Below are 14,601 nucleotides of genomic sequence, written 5' to 3'. Positions count from 1 at the left end.
ACATCTGATCTTTGGACCAAGTCATAGCGGGGAACCGGACGACAGCAAATCTCTGCTGTAGGACACCAAATGCTCGCTCGACGTATTTTCGGCAAGCTTCTTGTTTCTTGACAAACTCGCAAAGTTTGGGGGTGCTAGGATTGGAGATCGTCTTCACAAATGTTGCCCACTTTGGATAGATACCGTCTGCAAGGTAGTATCCTTTGTTGTAGTGCCGACCATTGATCACATAGTCCACCGGGGGAGCATGACCCTCAACAAGCTTGGAAAAGACCGGGGAGCGAGTTTAGGACGTTGATGTCATTGTTGGATCCGGGCATACCAAAGAAAGAGTGCCAAATCCAAAGATCATGGGTAGCCACTGCTTCCAAGTATCACGAGTGCAGCCTTTTTGTGACCCTTGTACATTCCACCTTGCCACGTAAACGGACGGTTCTTCCATTGCCAATGCATGCGATCAATGCTTCCAAGCATCCACTGGAAAACCTCTAGCTTCATTTGTTGCAAGGATCCTCCGAGTGTCTTCGACGAGTGGGTGATCTCAAGTAATAGTCCCCGAACAACTGCTATGACGTCCTGCGCAGAACCGGTAGAAACAATCAAGGGCGGTGGACTCCGCCATGCGAAGATAGTCATCTGCGGTATCACCGGGAGCTCCATACGCCGGCATCCTCATAGCCACTTGTGCACTTCGCGGTGACGAAAATCCAACCAAACCAGTGCAATCCGCCTTGCATCCGAAGTAGGGATCAAAGTGGCGGATGGCATACACAATTTCCGAAATAGCTTCTGCTCATCACGAAACGACGCCGGAAAACACTCTCACCGTGCAATGGATTGTCGGCGAAGTAGTCGGCGTACAACATGCGGTAGCCCTCCATTCGCTGTCTCGGCTTGCACTTCCGGCGACCTCGTGCCGACCCACCACGCCGACCGAGTTGCCCGGTCCGCCGTACATGCTTGCCAAGCAACCAAGGATCATCATGTGCTCCTCGTCTTGGGCGGCTGCTGCCATCTCTTCTTGCATAAGCTCGACGAACATCTGCTCCTCCTCTTCGTCCGAGTCCATGGCCGGCGAGGCAAATGGACGAACACCGACGGGCGTGGTCGAGGCAACCCGAGCCGCGAGCGACGACGAGCAAGCGGGCCGGAAAACAGGCCGGCGGAAGAGCGGCCGGATAGGCCGTCGTCCAAACATGGCGGAATATAGGCGGGTGGGGAAGGAGTGGCGGCGCAATCTCGGGCAACAAGCCGGCGGGGTGGTGCGGCGGCGAGAGAGATACGAGGGGTGGGGGAGATTTTGAGCGACGTGGCGGTGGGGTTCGTGCGTCGAGTCACGCAGACCGGATCGGGCCCTTCCCGCTTTTCACTCGTCCGGAGTCCCCGGCGCTCCCCGGGGGCCGGGGATGGCGTGGGATCGCCGGATGGATTTAGGCCCAAATCCGGACGAAAACGAGGAACCGGGGGCGCGACTGGGCCGAATTACGCCGTCCGGATGGAAAAAACGCTCGCCGGGGGCCTCGTCGGGGGGACGAGTGGAGATGCTCTTAGGGTCGGCGATGGCGGCCGGGACGGAACTTTTCGTGGATGGAGGCACAGGTCTTTAGGTTTTTCCCGAACAGGTGAATAAATAGGTGGAAGGGCGAGGTCGGTGGGTGCCCGAGAGGCCCACACCACCCCTAGGCGCGACCAGGGGGTGGGCCGCTCCTAGGCCAGGTGTGGCCACCTCGTGGCGCCCCTTCGTCTCTCCTCCGAACTCCGTCTTCGTTACAGTAAAATAGGAACTTCGGCTTTTGTTTCGTCCAAATCCGAGAATATTTCTTGTACAACTTTTCTGAAATACAAAACATCAGAAAAAAGAAACTGGCACCGTGACATCTTGTCAATAGGTTAGTTCCGAAAAATGTATAAAAGTGCAACAAAGTTTAAACAGAACATATAGAAATTGGTGTAAAACAAGCATGAAGCATAAACAATTATAGATATGTTTGCCACGCATCATTGTGCGGTATCACCGGAAGCCTAGCATACAACTTATCTCGTAAACTGGCCTTTAGATGAGTTTTTTATAGTTCACTTGTTTCGAACTTGATGTTGTTTTGTTCTTTTACACAGTACATGAGAGTGTATGAAATACCTCAACAACATAGGATATGCTTATTTTCGTAGAACCATAAATTATTCTGTACTTTTATGTGGATAATAATGTACTCAGTAGATCTAATCTTTAATAGGTCATGTATACATTCAAAAGTATTCGACCAAAACAATTACGTGAGGAACATGAGAAAGCATATACTTCACTACGGGCAGGCTATGGCACTCCCACCCTCCAAACCCCCACCGAGCTAAAATGCACGTTTCTTTTCATGATACAACGTTCTATTCTTAAAAATTACAAGACGTTTTCACCCGTCGAGATCTTTAAAACACGATCGTGGTGTTAGATAGGTATGAGTGACTTCTTATGATATACTTCGCAATTCAGATGAACGGTTCTAGATATATTTTGTTTTGAATATTTGTTTCTCTAACAAAATGTGTCCACTCTTCTCTCATCCTAATTCATTTTTTGTTTGAGTGAGTTCATTACTTTCTTAATCAACCTAAAAAAAATCTTTTCCATTTGCCTGCAAACGCTGCATGAACGAATCACTTTGTCAACTCAGTCCATACATGGGTAGGCTCGGAACTCCGGCCCAATTCCAAACAAGCTTCAGTATTCGCCATTCTCTTCTACGCAAGCCCAAAGGCCCAAAGTCAAATAGCCCTTCCACGCAACGCGCAAGGGCGCAACCCTCAGAAAGCCAAGCCGGGCCGCGTCAGATCAGTGAAGCCATCCCCACATCGCGCACCCACACCCACAACTCCGGCGGCGGCGACCAGACGAGAACACCAGCACCAAGGCGATGGCTACCGCGCTCAACCGCGGCCTCCGCTCCGGGATCCGCCTCCTCGCCAACGGCGCCGAGGCCTCCAAGCCAGGCAAGACCCCCCCTCCCCCACCCCCCTCTATGACCCGATTGGGGTTTCGGTGACGCGATTTGCGTCTCGGCTGTGTGGTTTCGGTTGTTTTGTTTTGATGCGGATGTCTGCAGCGGTAGATCTGTTTTTCCCGTGGAAATTACTCGGTTAACCGGATCACCTGCGTTGAAATAATTTTGGGGAATGGTTGGTCATCCGGTCCTCTCTTGGATGCGGGGTACGGCTGTAGTTCCGATTGAATAGGCATTATGCCATTAGCCTTTAAATTGTTCGTCTTCGATGGATCCGCAGACGAGCCTTTGCCAGAAATGGACATGATCTCGGATTGCCTGACGGATTGATTTAGCATTCGTGTACTGACTTAGTAACGGATAACCTAGATCGCTAATTCGTATTATAGACAGTTCTGTACCAATCAAGTTACTTTTCTTGTGACAGTGTAACAATATTTGATTGCAATGTCTATTTCTTGGCAAGCCGCATGAGTTGCGTTTTGTTGTAAATATGGACAGAGAGTAATGTTGATGGAATTTAGGTGGGTATTATGTGAGCCGTAGATGCTCATAAAGGACCATCACACAATACACATGCATTTTTTTTTGGCATGGATATGATCTTGGATCGCTGGATGGACTGATTTAACATTTGTGTATTGACATAGTAAACGGGCAACCTAGATCCCCAATTCGGATTATAGATAGTACTATCCTAATCAAGTTGCTTTTTTATCAGTGTAACAACATCTGATTGCAATGTCTATTTCTTGGCAAGCCGCACGAGTTGCGTTTTGTTGTAAACATAGACAGAGAGTAATGCTGATGGAATTTAGGTGGGTATGATGTGAGTCGTAGATGCTCATAAAGGACCATCACACATGCATTTTTTTGGTGGCAAGGACCAGGCAAAATATGGTTCTGAAATACCAGTTTATCACTTTCTAACGAGCAATCTATGTCAGTAGTTTGTTCATTTTATGCATAAGAAAGCCTGACATACAAATGTAAAACATACTACTATTTTAGTAAGCAGTACAGTTTTCTTTGTGCTAAGGAAAATAGTAGGCATGGTATGGCATTTTAACCCTATTTCCTCACCAGTTACGATGCCATAATTCTGCGTATGCTGCTTGAGTTGCAATCATCGTTTGTTCATAAATCACAAATATCTGTATTTTTCTTATGGCAGTGTATACCATCTGATCATAAATGTTAATGTCTAATTCTTGGCAAGCCACATGAGTTTTGTCTTGCTGTAGACATGGAGAAAGACTGGAATTTATGGGAGTATAGGTGAGAATTATGTGAGTGGTAGGTGCTCATGAAGGACCATCACACATACACTTGGTTGACTAGTAGTAGGACATGACACAGTGACCCTTTTCGCTCATCTATGTCCTACTAGTACGTCGGTACGTGCACAGCACGTCAATTCTGCGCATGACGTTTCGAAAAAATACATGGTCCCTTAAGAAATAAATTGAATAAACTATTTTGTTTTGAAGTTTTTGTTTTCTATGTAAAGCTACTGCGATGAATTAAACAATGAGTCGTTTCCACGTAATGTAAATTATATTTACCAGAAGGAATTCTCTAGTCACGTTTGTTTTTCGGAGAAGAACATGTTTCGTAGGATGCAAACCATCGAAAACATACATATACTTATATCAGATTATAAACATATACACAAGGAGGGCAATTATTAAACTACAATCACAAGGAGACAAATCGAAAGTAATGTCAAAGTGTACCCTATGTTGTGTGAATTTAGTATAAGGTTTGGCCACATAAGATCTAGTGATACGCAACTCACGCTGCGAAGAACTTCTCCCTCAAGGTGCTCATGTTTAATCGTCTCAGTCCTCTATATTTTCCTCACATTTGGCCAAGTCAAGATTGAGTTAAAAGAAGGACATATGAGACCAACCGGCCAGGTGGCTTCATTCTTCGTAGGCGAAGCTTTGTGGACGTGTCTCTTCTCTACGTGCATATCCAACGGGTGGTCACGAGTTAGCATTTAGAAAATGAGAATCGGGCCACGCGCGATGTGCTACAGCTGGTGGCGGAGCTTGACAAAAATACATGGGCGAGCCATTCTGAAAAAACGAAACAAAAAATATCGTAAAACCTTAAAATTAACCCGCCCATTTGTCTATTGTTCTCATCGTGGCTCTGCCGTTCCAATCACAACAAGGGTGAAGTATCATTTGCTACTGCTGAAGTATCTCCTTTTTCTAATCAAGAGAAAATGAAGTCTTCCCTGAGTGTCCTTACTCATCGTTGTTGAAATTTGCATAATTGAAGAACAAATTCAAAGTAAACAATCGCTCGTCCAATCAAATTGCTAAACAAAAGTTGCGGAAACAAAGAAACAGCATTGATAGGAAAATAGAAGAGGAGTGGGGCTCGATTCGATCGCAATGTCGATTGGCGGCTGTTGAAACTCCGCCCGGCGCGTCGTGCCTGTGCGGTGTGGCCGTACATACAAGCTGATGTGGTGATGCGCTGGTCGCGGGCTGCGGCCCGGCGCTGCTGCCTGCCCTCCACATATCCTCCCTATTATGTGAATAGCTAGACCTAGCAAGGCACCCCCATCCCCTTGGCCGCTCCTTTTGTCGATTCATGTCGAGAGGAAATCGAGAGGATACTGTGGGAAAGTCCAGCGAAGGAGACAAGGTAACCGTGCAGGCCACTGCGTGCTGAAGGGCTGGGCCTTGTATGCATAGAACTAAAATTTGTTGTGGCAGAAAACTTGACCGGCCCATGGCCCAATTCGGCCTCAACCGATCACCGCTACTGGCGGTACTCGATTTCTCTAGAATACTCGCCAAGCACTGTAGACGCGAATCCCTTCCATCTGGAACGTAGGACAGACACTCATCAATGGTTGAAATTACTTCTCATGCTCACGATTCAAAATTTCAAAACTCGTACACTATATAGGAGTATAGATAATTCTTGGTAGGCCGCATGAGTTGCGTCTTGCTGTAAATATGGACAAAGAATAAGTTTGATGGTATTTAGGTGAGCATCGTGTGTCATAGATGCTCACAAAGAACCATCACACATAACCCTTTTTCACTCATCTATGTCCTAATTCTTGGTAGGCCGCATGAGTTGTGTCGTGCTGTAAATATGGACAAAGAATAAGTTTGATGGTATTTAGGTGAGCATCGTGTGTCATAGATGCTCACAAAGAACCATCACACATATATTTTGGAGACTAGTAGTAGGATTCTATCATATCATCACGATCCATCAGGGATTGGTGAGAAGGAGAAGTATTTGTTGTTTTGTGCTTTGAGAAAGCCTCTTATATATTTGTCTCGTGTGTGTTTTGGAAGTAATTATCAATGTGATTTGGATTGTTCTTCTCTCAGTAACTAACTTGCTGGATATGAATTTTGGCATAACTCACCAATTATGGTTGAAAATATTAATACTCCGTATTATACTATGGTATGTGCTTAGATCTGTTTTGTTTAGTTATGCATTACTATAGTCAAAGAAGGCCTTTGATATACAGAATTTATATTATAAAATGTAACCTTTCGCCCAGCTTTAATAGAAAGGGAAGTACATGATGTCTTTCAGAATAATCATATACCTTCTCCAGTACCTGGATTGGTGATGAAACACTTCTTTATCATAGTGTTGAACTGCTAGATTAATGAGCTTATTTTTTGCAAACTGTTTCTAACAAATGAAAGTTCGCTCCCTTAGCAAATTGGCAATGTTTATCCAATTTATGGCCCTGTTATGTTATCATTAATGGATAGCAGTACATGTCACATGTATGGAGAAGTGCTTCAGAATTCTTGTCATATGACCGTGCACCTCCAAGAGGTGGCCACAGTAAAGTAGCTTGAAAATGTAGAGAACTGAAGTTTGGTTCGGTGGGTTGTGAGAGCTGGGGATATTGATTGTGGGGATTGAAGTAGTTGTGAATTCTTTTTTTCATCTCCACATTTGCTCATGTTGCTGATTACCTGTTCTTTATTTGTGCATCAGCTTCACGTGGATTCCATGCTACCGGGGTGAAGAGGATGGGAGGGCATGCGGCCCATGATGGGGAATACTACCTCCATGCCAAGCACATGTACAACTTGCACAGGATGAAGCATCAGAAGCTGACAGCATGGTTTTCCGTGCTGGGAGCAGTAAGCATTGGCGTTGGTGTCCCTGTATACGCGGTCATCTTCCAGCAGAAGAAGGCCTCTGGATGAGCTTACGTACACCTATTTTTTAATAGCATTTTCTGAAGTCGAAACTCACTTCACTTCAATTCTCCGATTGTTGTTTCGTGTTACTCCATTTGCTCTTAGCAGATGCTCCGAATCTATAACCTCGTTTCTTGAGTCTGCTTATGTTAATAATACTACAGAGGCTTGAACTATCCAGGCTGTGGAGAAACCCTCCAGGGTTGTTTTGAGTGTTTCATGGTACCTTTCAACGTCTCATTTGCAGTTTGCATCTGTTTATGTTCTATAGCATATTTGCTGTCACGTACTGATTGTGTACTGTATTGTCGGCTGAAAATGCTCAAATTTGATTAGGTTGATTGTTTCCTGAAATTATTCAAGTGTAAATTTCTATGATCATGAAAGCTGACAGATGCAAATTGTATGCTCTGTTCAATGTCATAATGTGTGTTGAACGATTTTGTTTTTGGTCGATTTAGTTTGGAAAAATGTTTTACTCCCTCCGGTTCATATTAATCGACTCTAATATGGAGTACCTCAATTAGCTTATTGTTTTCCGAAATTTGTGTGTGATCATCAATATTTGTAGCCATTTTCTACTTGGACAAGTGACAGGCAGCAATCAGCTTTGAAAAATTCAAGCCAGATAAAACAAATTAAATAAATGAGGTCAGAAATAAACATATGTGCATTATCAAGTCTAGATGTCATAGGCTATTCCGATAAAGGATTCATACTAGCACAAGTGGTAATCAGCAAGACCAATGCCACCTGATCAATTTGTGTGTCGGCTAGGTATCTTCGTGCCATCTCGTGGGTCTCCAGATGATAAAATCTTGATCTTCGTGCCATCTCGTGGGTCTCCAGATGATAAAATCTTAATTATCTCGTAGGTTTCCAGATGATAAAATCTTAATTCTGTTTGGGAGCATGCATATTTATAATCCAAATATTAATCAAGCATCGAAAGAAACCTTGGTACTACGAAGATTAATCACCATGCCGCTTGGAGTAGTTGTTTTTTTGCGAACTTTTAGAACAATGTATCAACAAATATAATATTTTGTAGATACCATACGAAAATATATTTCATTATCTATTTAATAATATTAATTTTGTATTTTACATATTAATGATTTTTGGTACAAGTTTAGTCAAACTTAATATAGTTAGACTTTCTAAAAATAATATAAGCCTTAAGATTTGGGATGGAGATATTAGTAAATTATGATAAACCCGTCTATCAAATACTCCAATTATTGAGCAAGGAAAATGTCAGACTGATATTAGTACTGGAGTACCATTTTCACAGACATGTTATTATCGCAGTTTACAGAGATTTGGTGCACATGAGCACCAATGATCTCACTTCAAAAAATAAATTTAAAATCATATTTCTAAGCTTCATAAAAATCTGAAAATAAATCATGATGTAGCCGGTATTGTATCCCAAAATCGTGTAAATTTTCAACTGAAAATAATGTGTATTTTAGGCTGCACAAAAATAACAAATGCATAGATTTGAGTATAGTGATTCAAATCTAGAAAAAGAAAACAGATTTTGTCATTTTTGTATAGGTCAAAAAACAAAACATTTGAAATTGAGATTTTGTAGGTCAGTGGGGTACATCATTAGGTACTTTTAGAATTTTGTTACATAATTTCTTTAAACATATAAATATAGTTTTCAAATTTTTTAATCTGGCAAGAGCACTGGTGCCCAGGATCCAATATAACTTTTCGGTTGATGAACCAATTTTGTAACAACACGTTTCATCAAATGCAAATTTGCACCCATGATATTTCAGAAGTGGATATATGAAGTTTTTCTCCAATAACCCCCTTCCATCAGGACTAGTCAAGTAGTAGGAGTACTCAAGTTCCGTGGGCTCCAGAACCACTCCTTTTCGTGCCGACGCGGCGGAAGATCGAATCGGCCGAACGGCGATGGCGACGACTCCGCCGCCGCCGCCGCTTCCTCTCCTCCTCCTCCCTCTGCTGCTGCTCGCCGCCTCCTCTGCCACCGCCGCCGCCGCGGGCGAGGAGTTCCCGCGCGACGGGAAGGTGATAGACCTGGACGACAGCAACTTTGAGGCGGCGCTGAGCTCCATCGACTTCCTCTTCGTCGACTTCTACGCGCCGTGGTGCGGCCACTGCAAGCGCCTCGCCCCCGAGGTACGGTACTACTGCTTGCCAACCTACCTCCCAGACCAGAAATTGATGTTCCCGAGAGATGTGATGCGAATTGAGTTGCGCTAGGACTGCCAATAATGCGAATTTTGAGAGGCCGTAGGATGTCGCTGCTCTAGATCTCGTCAATTGCGTGGTTTTATGGTAGTGGGACGATTGGGAGTTTCGGATCGCGAGATCACTTGAACTCTAGCAGATTAGGGCGAGCACAGGGGAGAGAGTGTTGGGAAGAATAAAATGTTCTAGGATTCTTGTACTGTATGTGGACCTGACTGTCTGGAGGAAAATGAAATGGCACGCACCTTCACCGCAATAAAGCTAGATTCCTATGCGGAAGAACATAAATTGCTGTAGCCGAGTGCACGCAGGTCTTGGTCTCTGGTACTACATCAAGATGTTCAAGATGTCTGTAGTACCATAGTAAAGTGTAGTCTTATGGATGCATCAAGATGTTCCTTTCCTGACCATAACTAGATTCTCAATTGTTACACTTCACTTATTTAAACTATCATAAAAGCAGGGAACGTCCTGTGGAGTATCTGTCTTGTACTTAAGACTGAGAAAATAAACTGTTGCAGTTAGATGAAGCTGCACCGGTGTTGGCGGGACTGAGTGAGCCCATCATGGTTGCCAAAGTTAATGCCGACAAGTACAGGAAACTTGGATCGAAATACGGAGTGGAGTAAGTCTTACCCCCATAAGTAGTTTGGTTTGCTGGCAGTAGAGATTTGTACATGCTGTCATGATGATGTTCCTCACTTATGTTCTGAATGCAGTGGCTTCCCTACTCTAATGCTCTTTATCCACGGGGTCCCTATTGAGTACACTGGTTCAAGGAAAGCCGACTTGCTCGTCCGCAATCTTAAGAAGTTTGTCGCACCTGATGTTTCTATTCTAGAGTCAGATACTGCAATCAAGAGCTTTGTTGAGAATGCTGGCACGAGCTTTCCGTTGTTCATCGGTTTTGGGGTCAATGAGTCGCTGATTGCTGAATATGGAGGCAAATACAAGAAAAGAGCATGGTTTGCCGCTGCAAAAGATTTTTCTGAGGACTTAATGGTTACATATGATTTTAATAAGGCTCCGGCACTGGTTGCAGTTCATCCAAAGTATAAAGAACAACATGTATTCTATGGCCCATTTGAAGGTAATTCCTTCTGTATTTTTATGAGTTCATAGTTTCTTTAGATGCTAACCTGAGTAGTAACTGGAAGTGTTATACTCCCTCCTGTTCAAAATAATTGCATAGAAATGGATGTATCTACACACTAAAACATGTCTAGACACATCCATTTTTGGACAACTATTTTGAACCGGAGGGAGTATTTCATGTATTAGTTAAGTTGCCTATGATGCTAGTAAATGGCAATATTGTTGTGTACACAGGACATTTCCTAGAAGATTTTATAAAGCAATCATTGCTGCCTTTGACTGTCCCCATCAACACCGAGACACTGAAACTGTTGGATGATGATGACAGAAAAGTTGTTCTCGCAATTCTGGAGGATGACTCAGATGAAAATTCTACCCAGCTGGTAAAAGTGTTGAGGTCTGCTGCCAATGCGAATCGTGACTTGGTGTTTGGATATGTTGGAGTCAAACAATGGGAGGAGTTTGTGGAGACTTTTGATGTTTCCAAGAGCTCACAATTGCCAAAGCTAATAGTGTGGGACAGAAATGAAGAGTATGAACAAGTAAGTATGGACCCTTATCTTCGCAATCCATTCATCTTCTAGCTACCAGGGTCCTAATAAAAAAGCCTTCGATCTCACGGTTCAATGAGCATGCTTAACTTTGTTATGTCATACTCATCGAAGCAAATGCTTTGTTCATATTTATCTGATATTTAACTTTTGAAAAATAAATACTGAAGTATGGTTTAAATTTGATTAAAAAAAAAGCGGAGGCATGGTTTCTTAATCTGATATTTCTGTATAGTTGGTCAGCATCCATTTAGAATTCATCATGTAATTGATTAAAATGCTTTGTGCTGAAGGTGGAAGGTTCAGAAAGGTTAGAAGAAGGTGACCAAGCATCCCAAATAAGCCGATTCCTTGAGGGGTACAGAGCAGGAAGAACAACAAAGAAGCAAGTCACCGGCCCATCCTTCATGGGTTTCATGCACTCTCTTGTCAGCATGAACTCGTTGTACATTCTTATGTTTGTTGTTGCTCTTCTCGGTGTCATGCTGTACTTTGCCGGCCAAGATGATACTCCTCAGCCAAGACGAGATCATGCCGAGTGACGGAAGCCGGGTTAGCTTCTTGCAACAAAAGAAGGTTAGCAACTAGGAGGTATATTGCACACTTTCAACAGTTGTTAAACCCTGAAGAGGTGGGGTTTCAGCGGATATTCATCGTATCTCTGTCGGCGATGCAGTCATCAGTTCCTGCATTTTCCACCCAGGTTTTGTTTGTTGGTTAGGTCTTAGAAACTAGCTGTTTCACGTGTGAGCTAAAAACTCTGCCTAATTTTGACACTTGTATGGAGATGTTTTTTATTTGTTTGTTTATTATTGTGAGGGTTGTATGGTGTGTGGAAATGATCTGCCATGGTAGTCGGGCGAACTTCTGTACAATTGATATGGCATTAATAATGTGTGAATTATGATATTATATATAGTGATTTGTTCGTTCACTGGTGGAAAAAGGGCCTTTGGTCGCGGTTCGCAACTGCCATTAGTCGCGGTTGCGCAACCGCGACCAAAGTGGCGCGACTAAAGCCCCCCTCCTTAGTCGCGGTCGCTTACGAACCGCGACTAAAGGCCCGTCCACGTGGGCGCCGAGCGACCGTCGGGGCGGAGGCCCCTTAGTCGCGGTTCTTCTGGCCGACCGCGACTAAAGGCCGCCGCAGGTTTAGGGTTTTAGGCCCCCTAAACCTGCCCCCCCCCCTAAACATGTTTTCTGTTTAATTTGTATTGTTTTATTTCTTTTGTGCTTTATTTTAATTTTGAAGGAGTTTCACATATTCTACGGTACTACATACATGCATGCATATGAATGTACAATTTCAAACAAATTTGAAATTAGAACCAAAAAGAATTCAAGAGGAATATACAATATATATTCAATATCATCGGATGACCATATACAAGTTTGAACAAGTTTCCATACATAATTTAATGCATGTATAGTTCTACGTCCTCTACGTAGTGTTTTCCTGTAGGATCGATGACTTCCCTCGCGAACCATCCAGCTAGTTCCTCCCGAAGTGGTCGGAAGCGAGCTTCTGGACTAAGCGTCTTCCGGAGGTTATTCCTCTTGATGTTGAGCTCATCCGACCGGTCCCGCTCATTGGTGTATCTCCGGATCCTCTCACAAACATAGTATCCACATAGATTGGTCCCCGGTGGCTGAATATCCCCGCCGTCCGCACTCGCCCTTTTAAAATGTAGCTCTTTTTTGAATTCACCGACCTTTTCATCTACGAACCGTCTCCAAACCCTACGAGGCAAAGAAAATTAAATGAACAAGAGAGTTATTAATTAGTTACTTGATATTAGGAAATGATGAACGAAATAGGCCGATCGATATAGAGCGCAAATGAATGAAAACAATTACTTTTGCATCATTTTTCTCATGTCGGCCCAAAGCGCCGCATCCATATTCAGAGAGTCGTGGACGAGAACTGTGGAGGTGTGAATTTGAATTACCATCAGAATCCAGTGGAACCTGCGGATACGATACATGCACAGTCATGCATATATAACTCATCGATTAGCCACATACCACGTTGATCCTGTCACTGAAGTAGGGCCTTTGTTCCAGTAGAGGATTTTGGTTTGTGATATGCCAATTATGATATTATATATAGTGCAACATTGATTCGATAGTTCTGTAGCAGTAATCAGGCGTTGCAAAACAAGCATCACTCTACTTGTCTCCTGATGATGCGAGGAACGAGTACCCATGGGGACACGCAATTGCCTGCACTTCCCACCACTTTATCCCGGGAGCAAGTACTTTTATAAAGCTATGCTGCCAGCCCGCGATCACAAGCTGTTCCTGGTCTTAGGGCATCTCCAACGGGGCAACCCATCCCGCGCCCGCGCGTTGGATGGGTCCAGCCGGACAAAAACCCGGCCCAAAGCGGGGACGCACCGCAAAAGCGAACGGCCGCGGCGTCCGGAACGACGCAAACCCGGCCCAAATCTGGGCCGGGTTTGCGTGGCCGCGGAAGGCACGCGGCGTCCTCGCGTGTCCGCCCTGTCCGCGTGGCTGGCCCACCTGTCGGTGCCCCAGTCCTATTAAATGTGGATCGGGGAAGGGGACCGTCCCTATCCGAGTCCCCACTTTCCACTCCGGCCGCACGCGCGAGCTCGAAGCTTCCGCGCCGTCATGGCCCCGAAGCGCGAGTTCGAGCCGTCCGCCAACGACCACGAGGCCGGCAGCAGCCGGCAAGTCGCGCCGCCGACGTTCACAATGGGGCCGCCGGCGCCTCCCAGAGGCGAGCGGATCTACGTCACCGTAGCGGTGGCGCATATGTTCTGGGACGCCGGCGTCCCAATGCCGTGGGGGGACGTGCACCTCCCCCACGGCTGGCACCTGAGCCCAGATCGGGTTCCGGTGCCGCCCATCCCGGGCTCCGGCCGCGCCCGCTTCGCCGAGATCCGGAGGCGCCGAGCTCAGCTGCCGGCGGACCTCCAGCAGGACCCCGCGTACGGCGACGCAAGTCCCAACTGGGACTTGTGGTTCGAGGTGGAGCACGATGCGCGCCGGCGCACGTGCTTCACATCCGCGACGGCGCGGCCTCGCGCGCAGCCAGGCACACCTGCTAGGCGGGCTGGCCGCCGCCCCGGCGGCCTCTACATCAACGAGCCCGCGCCCCAGCCCCAGCCGCAGCCCCAGGAGGAGGAGAACGACCCGGAGCTGCAGGCGGCGCTCGCGGCGTCCCGCGAGCAGCAGGACCTCGACGAGCTGGCCAAATGGCCGCACCTCGCCGAGGCGCTGCGCGCCTCCGCGCTGGAGGAGGCGGCCGGGAAGGCCTGTGGAGGACGCCCGTGCGGAGGCGTGGGCCTTCCTCGAGCTGGCGCGCTGTCAGGAGGAGGCTACGCGTCAGGCGGCGCTCCGGGAGAAGGAGGAGCGCCGGGCCGCGCGCCTGGCGGAGGAGGAGCGCCTGGCCACGCAGGCCGCAGCGGAGGAGTAGCTCCGGCAGGAGTCCGCGCGGAGGGCACGGCTGCGCAGGCCGGCGAGCCCGCCGAACCCGCACTCCCCCTGGGAAAGGGCGCA

At 46.1% G+C, this 14,601-nt stretch overlaps 2 protein-coding genes and 4 non-coding genes across 6 annotated transcripts; all 6 read left to right on the top strand.

Annotated features, from left to right (window-relative positions):
• Positions 1 to 2,857: 2,857 nt before the first annotated feature.
• LOC124676804 lies at positions 2,858 to 7,421 on the top strand. Its single transcript, XM_047212830.1, has 2 exons — positions 2,858 to 2,985; positions 6,993 to 7,421. Exons 1-2 carry the CDS (start codon positions 2,910 to 2,912, stop codon positions 7,205 to 7,207), a joined length of 291 nt encoding a protein of 96 aa, XP_047068786.1. The 5' UTR covers positions 2,858 to 2,909; the 3' UTR covers positions 7,208 to 7,421.
• LOC124679980 lies at positions 3,463 to 3,569 on the top strand. The gene has a single exon (XR_006995387.1). It is a non-coding gene; the product is annotated as a small nucleolar RNA snoR103 (small nucleolar RNA).
• On the top strand, positions 3,757 to 3,863 carry LOC124679993. Its single transcript, XR_006995400.1, has one exon. It is a non-coding gene; the product is annotated as a small nucleolar RNA snoR103 (small nucleolar RNA).
• On the top strand, positions 5,948 to 6,052 carry LOC124679989. The gene has a single exon (XR_006995397.1). It is a non-coding gene; the product is annotated as a small nucleolar RNA snoR103 (small nucleolar RNA).
• Positions 6,090 to 6,194, top strand: LOC124679986. The gene has a single exon (XR_006995394.1). It is a non-coding gene; the product is annotated as a small nucleolar RNA snoR103 (small nucleolar RNA).
• Positions 7,422 to 9,054: 1,633 nt separating the features above from the next.
• Positions 9,055 to 12,005, top strand: LOC124676163 (protein disulfide isomerase-like 5-2). Its single transcript, XM_047212238.1, has 5 exons — positions 9,055 to 9,358; positions 9,952 to 10,055; positions 10,150 to 10,520; positions 10,760 to 11,067; positions 11,370 to 12,005. The coding sequence occupies exons 1-5, from the start codon at positions 9,131 to 9,133 to the stop codon at positions 11,616 to 11,618; spliced, it is 1,260 nt and encodes a 419-aa protein (XP_047068194.1). The 5' UTR covers positions 9,055 to 9,130; the 3' UTR covers positions 11,619 to 12,005.
• The last annotated feature ends 2,596 nt before the right edge of the window (positions 12,006 to 14,601 follow it).

This window comes from Lolium rigidum, chromosome 7 (genome assembly GCF_022539505.1).
Source record: "Lolium rigidum isolate FL_2022 chromosome 7, APGP_CSIRO_Lrig_0.1, whole genome shotgun sequence".
Taxonomy (NCBI): Eukaryota; Viridiplantae; Streptophyta; class Magnoliopsida; order Poales; family Poaceae; genus Lolium; species Lolium rigidum.
Note: the sequence above shows the minus strand (reverse complement) of the source record. Positions and strands in the feature narration are given on the sequence as shown.

Excerpts from the sequence above, each read along its gene's own strand:
- LOC124676163 (XM_047212238.1), top strand. The coding sequence starts at position 9,131 with ATGGCGACGACTCCGCCGCCGCCGCCGCTTCCTCTCCTCCTCCTCCCT. Across the intron at positions 10,521-10,759 it reads ATTCTATGGCCCATTTGAAG|GACATTTCCTAGAAGATTTT; the intron begins GTAATTCCTTCT and ends TTGTGTACACAG. Across the intron at positions 11,068-11,369 it reads GAAATGAAGAGTATGAACAA|GTGGAAGGTTCAGAAAGGTT; the intron begins GTAAGTATGGAC and ends TTTGTGCTGAAG.
- LOC124676804 (XM_047212830.1), top strand. The coding sequence starts at position 2,910 with ATGGCTACCGCGCTCAACCGCGGCCTCCGCTCCGGGATCCGCCTCCTC. Across the intron at positions 2,986-6,992 it reads CGCCGAGGCCTCCAAGCCAG|CTTCACGTGGATTCCATGCT; the intron begins GCAAGACCCCCC and ends TTTGTGCATCAG.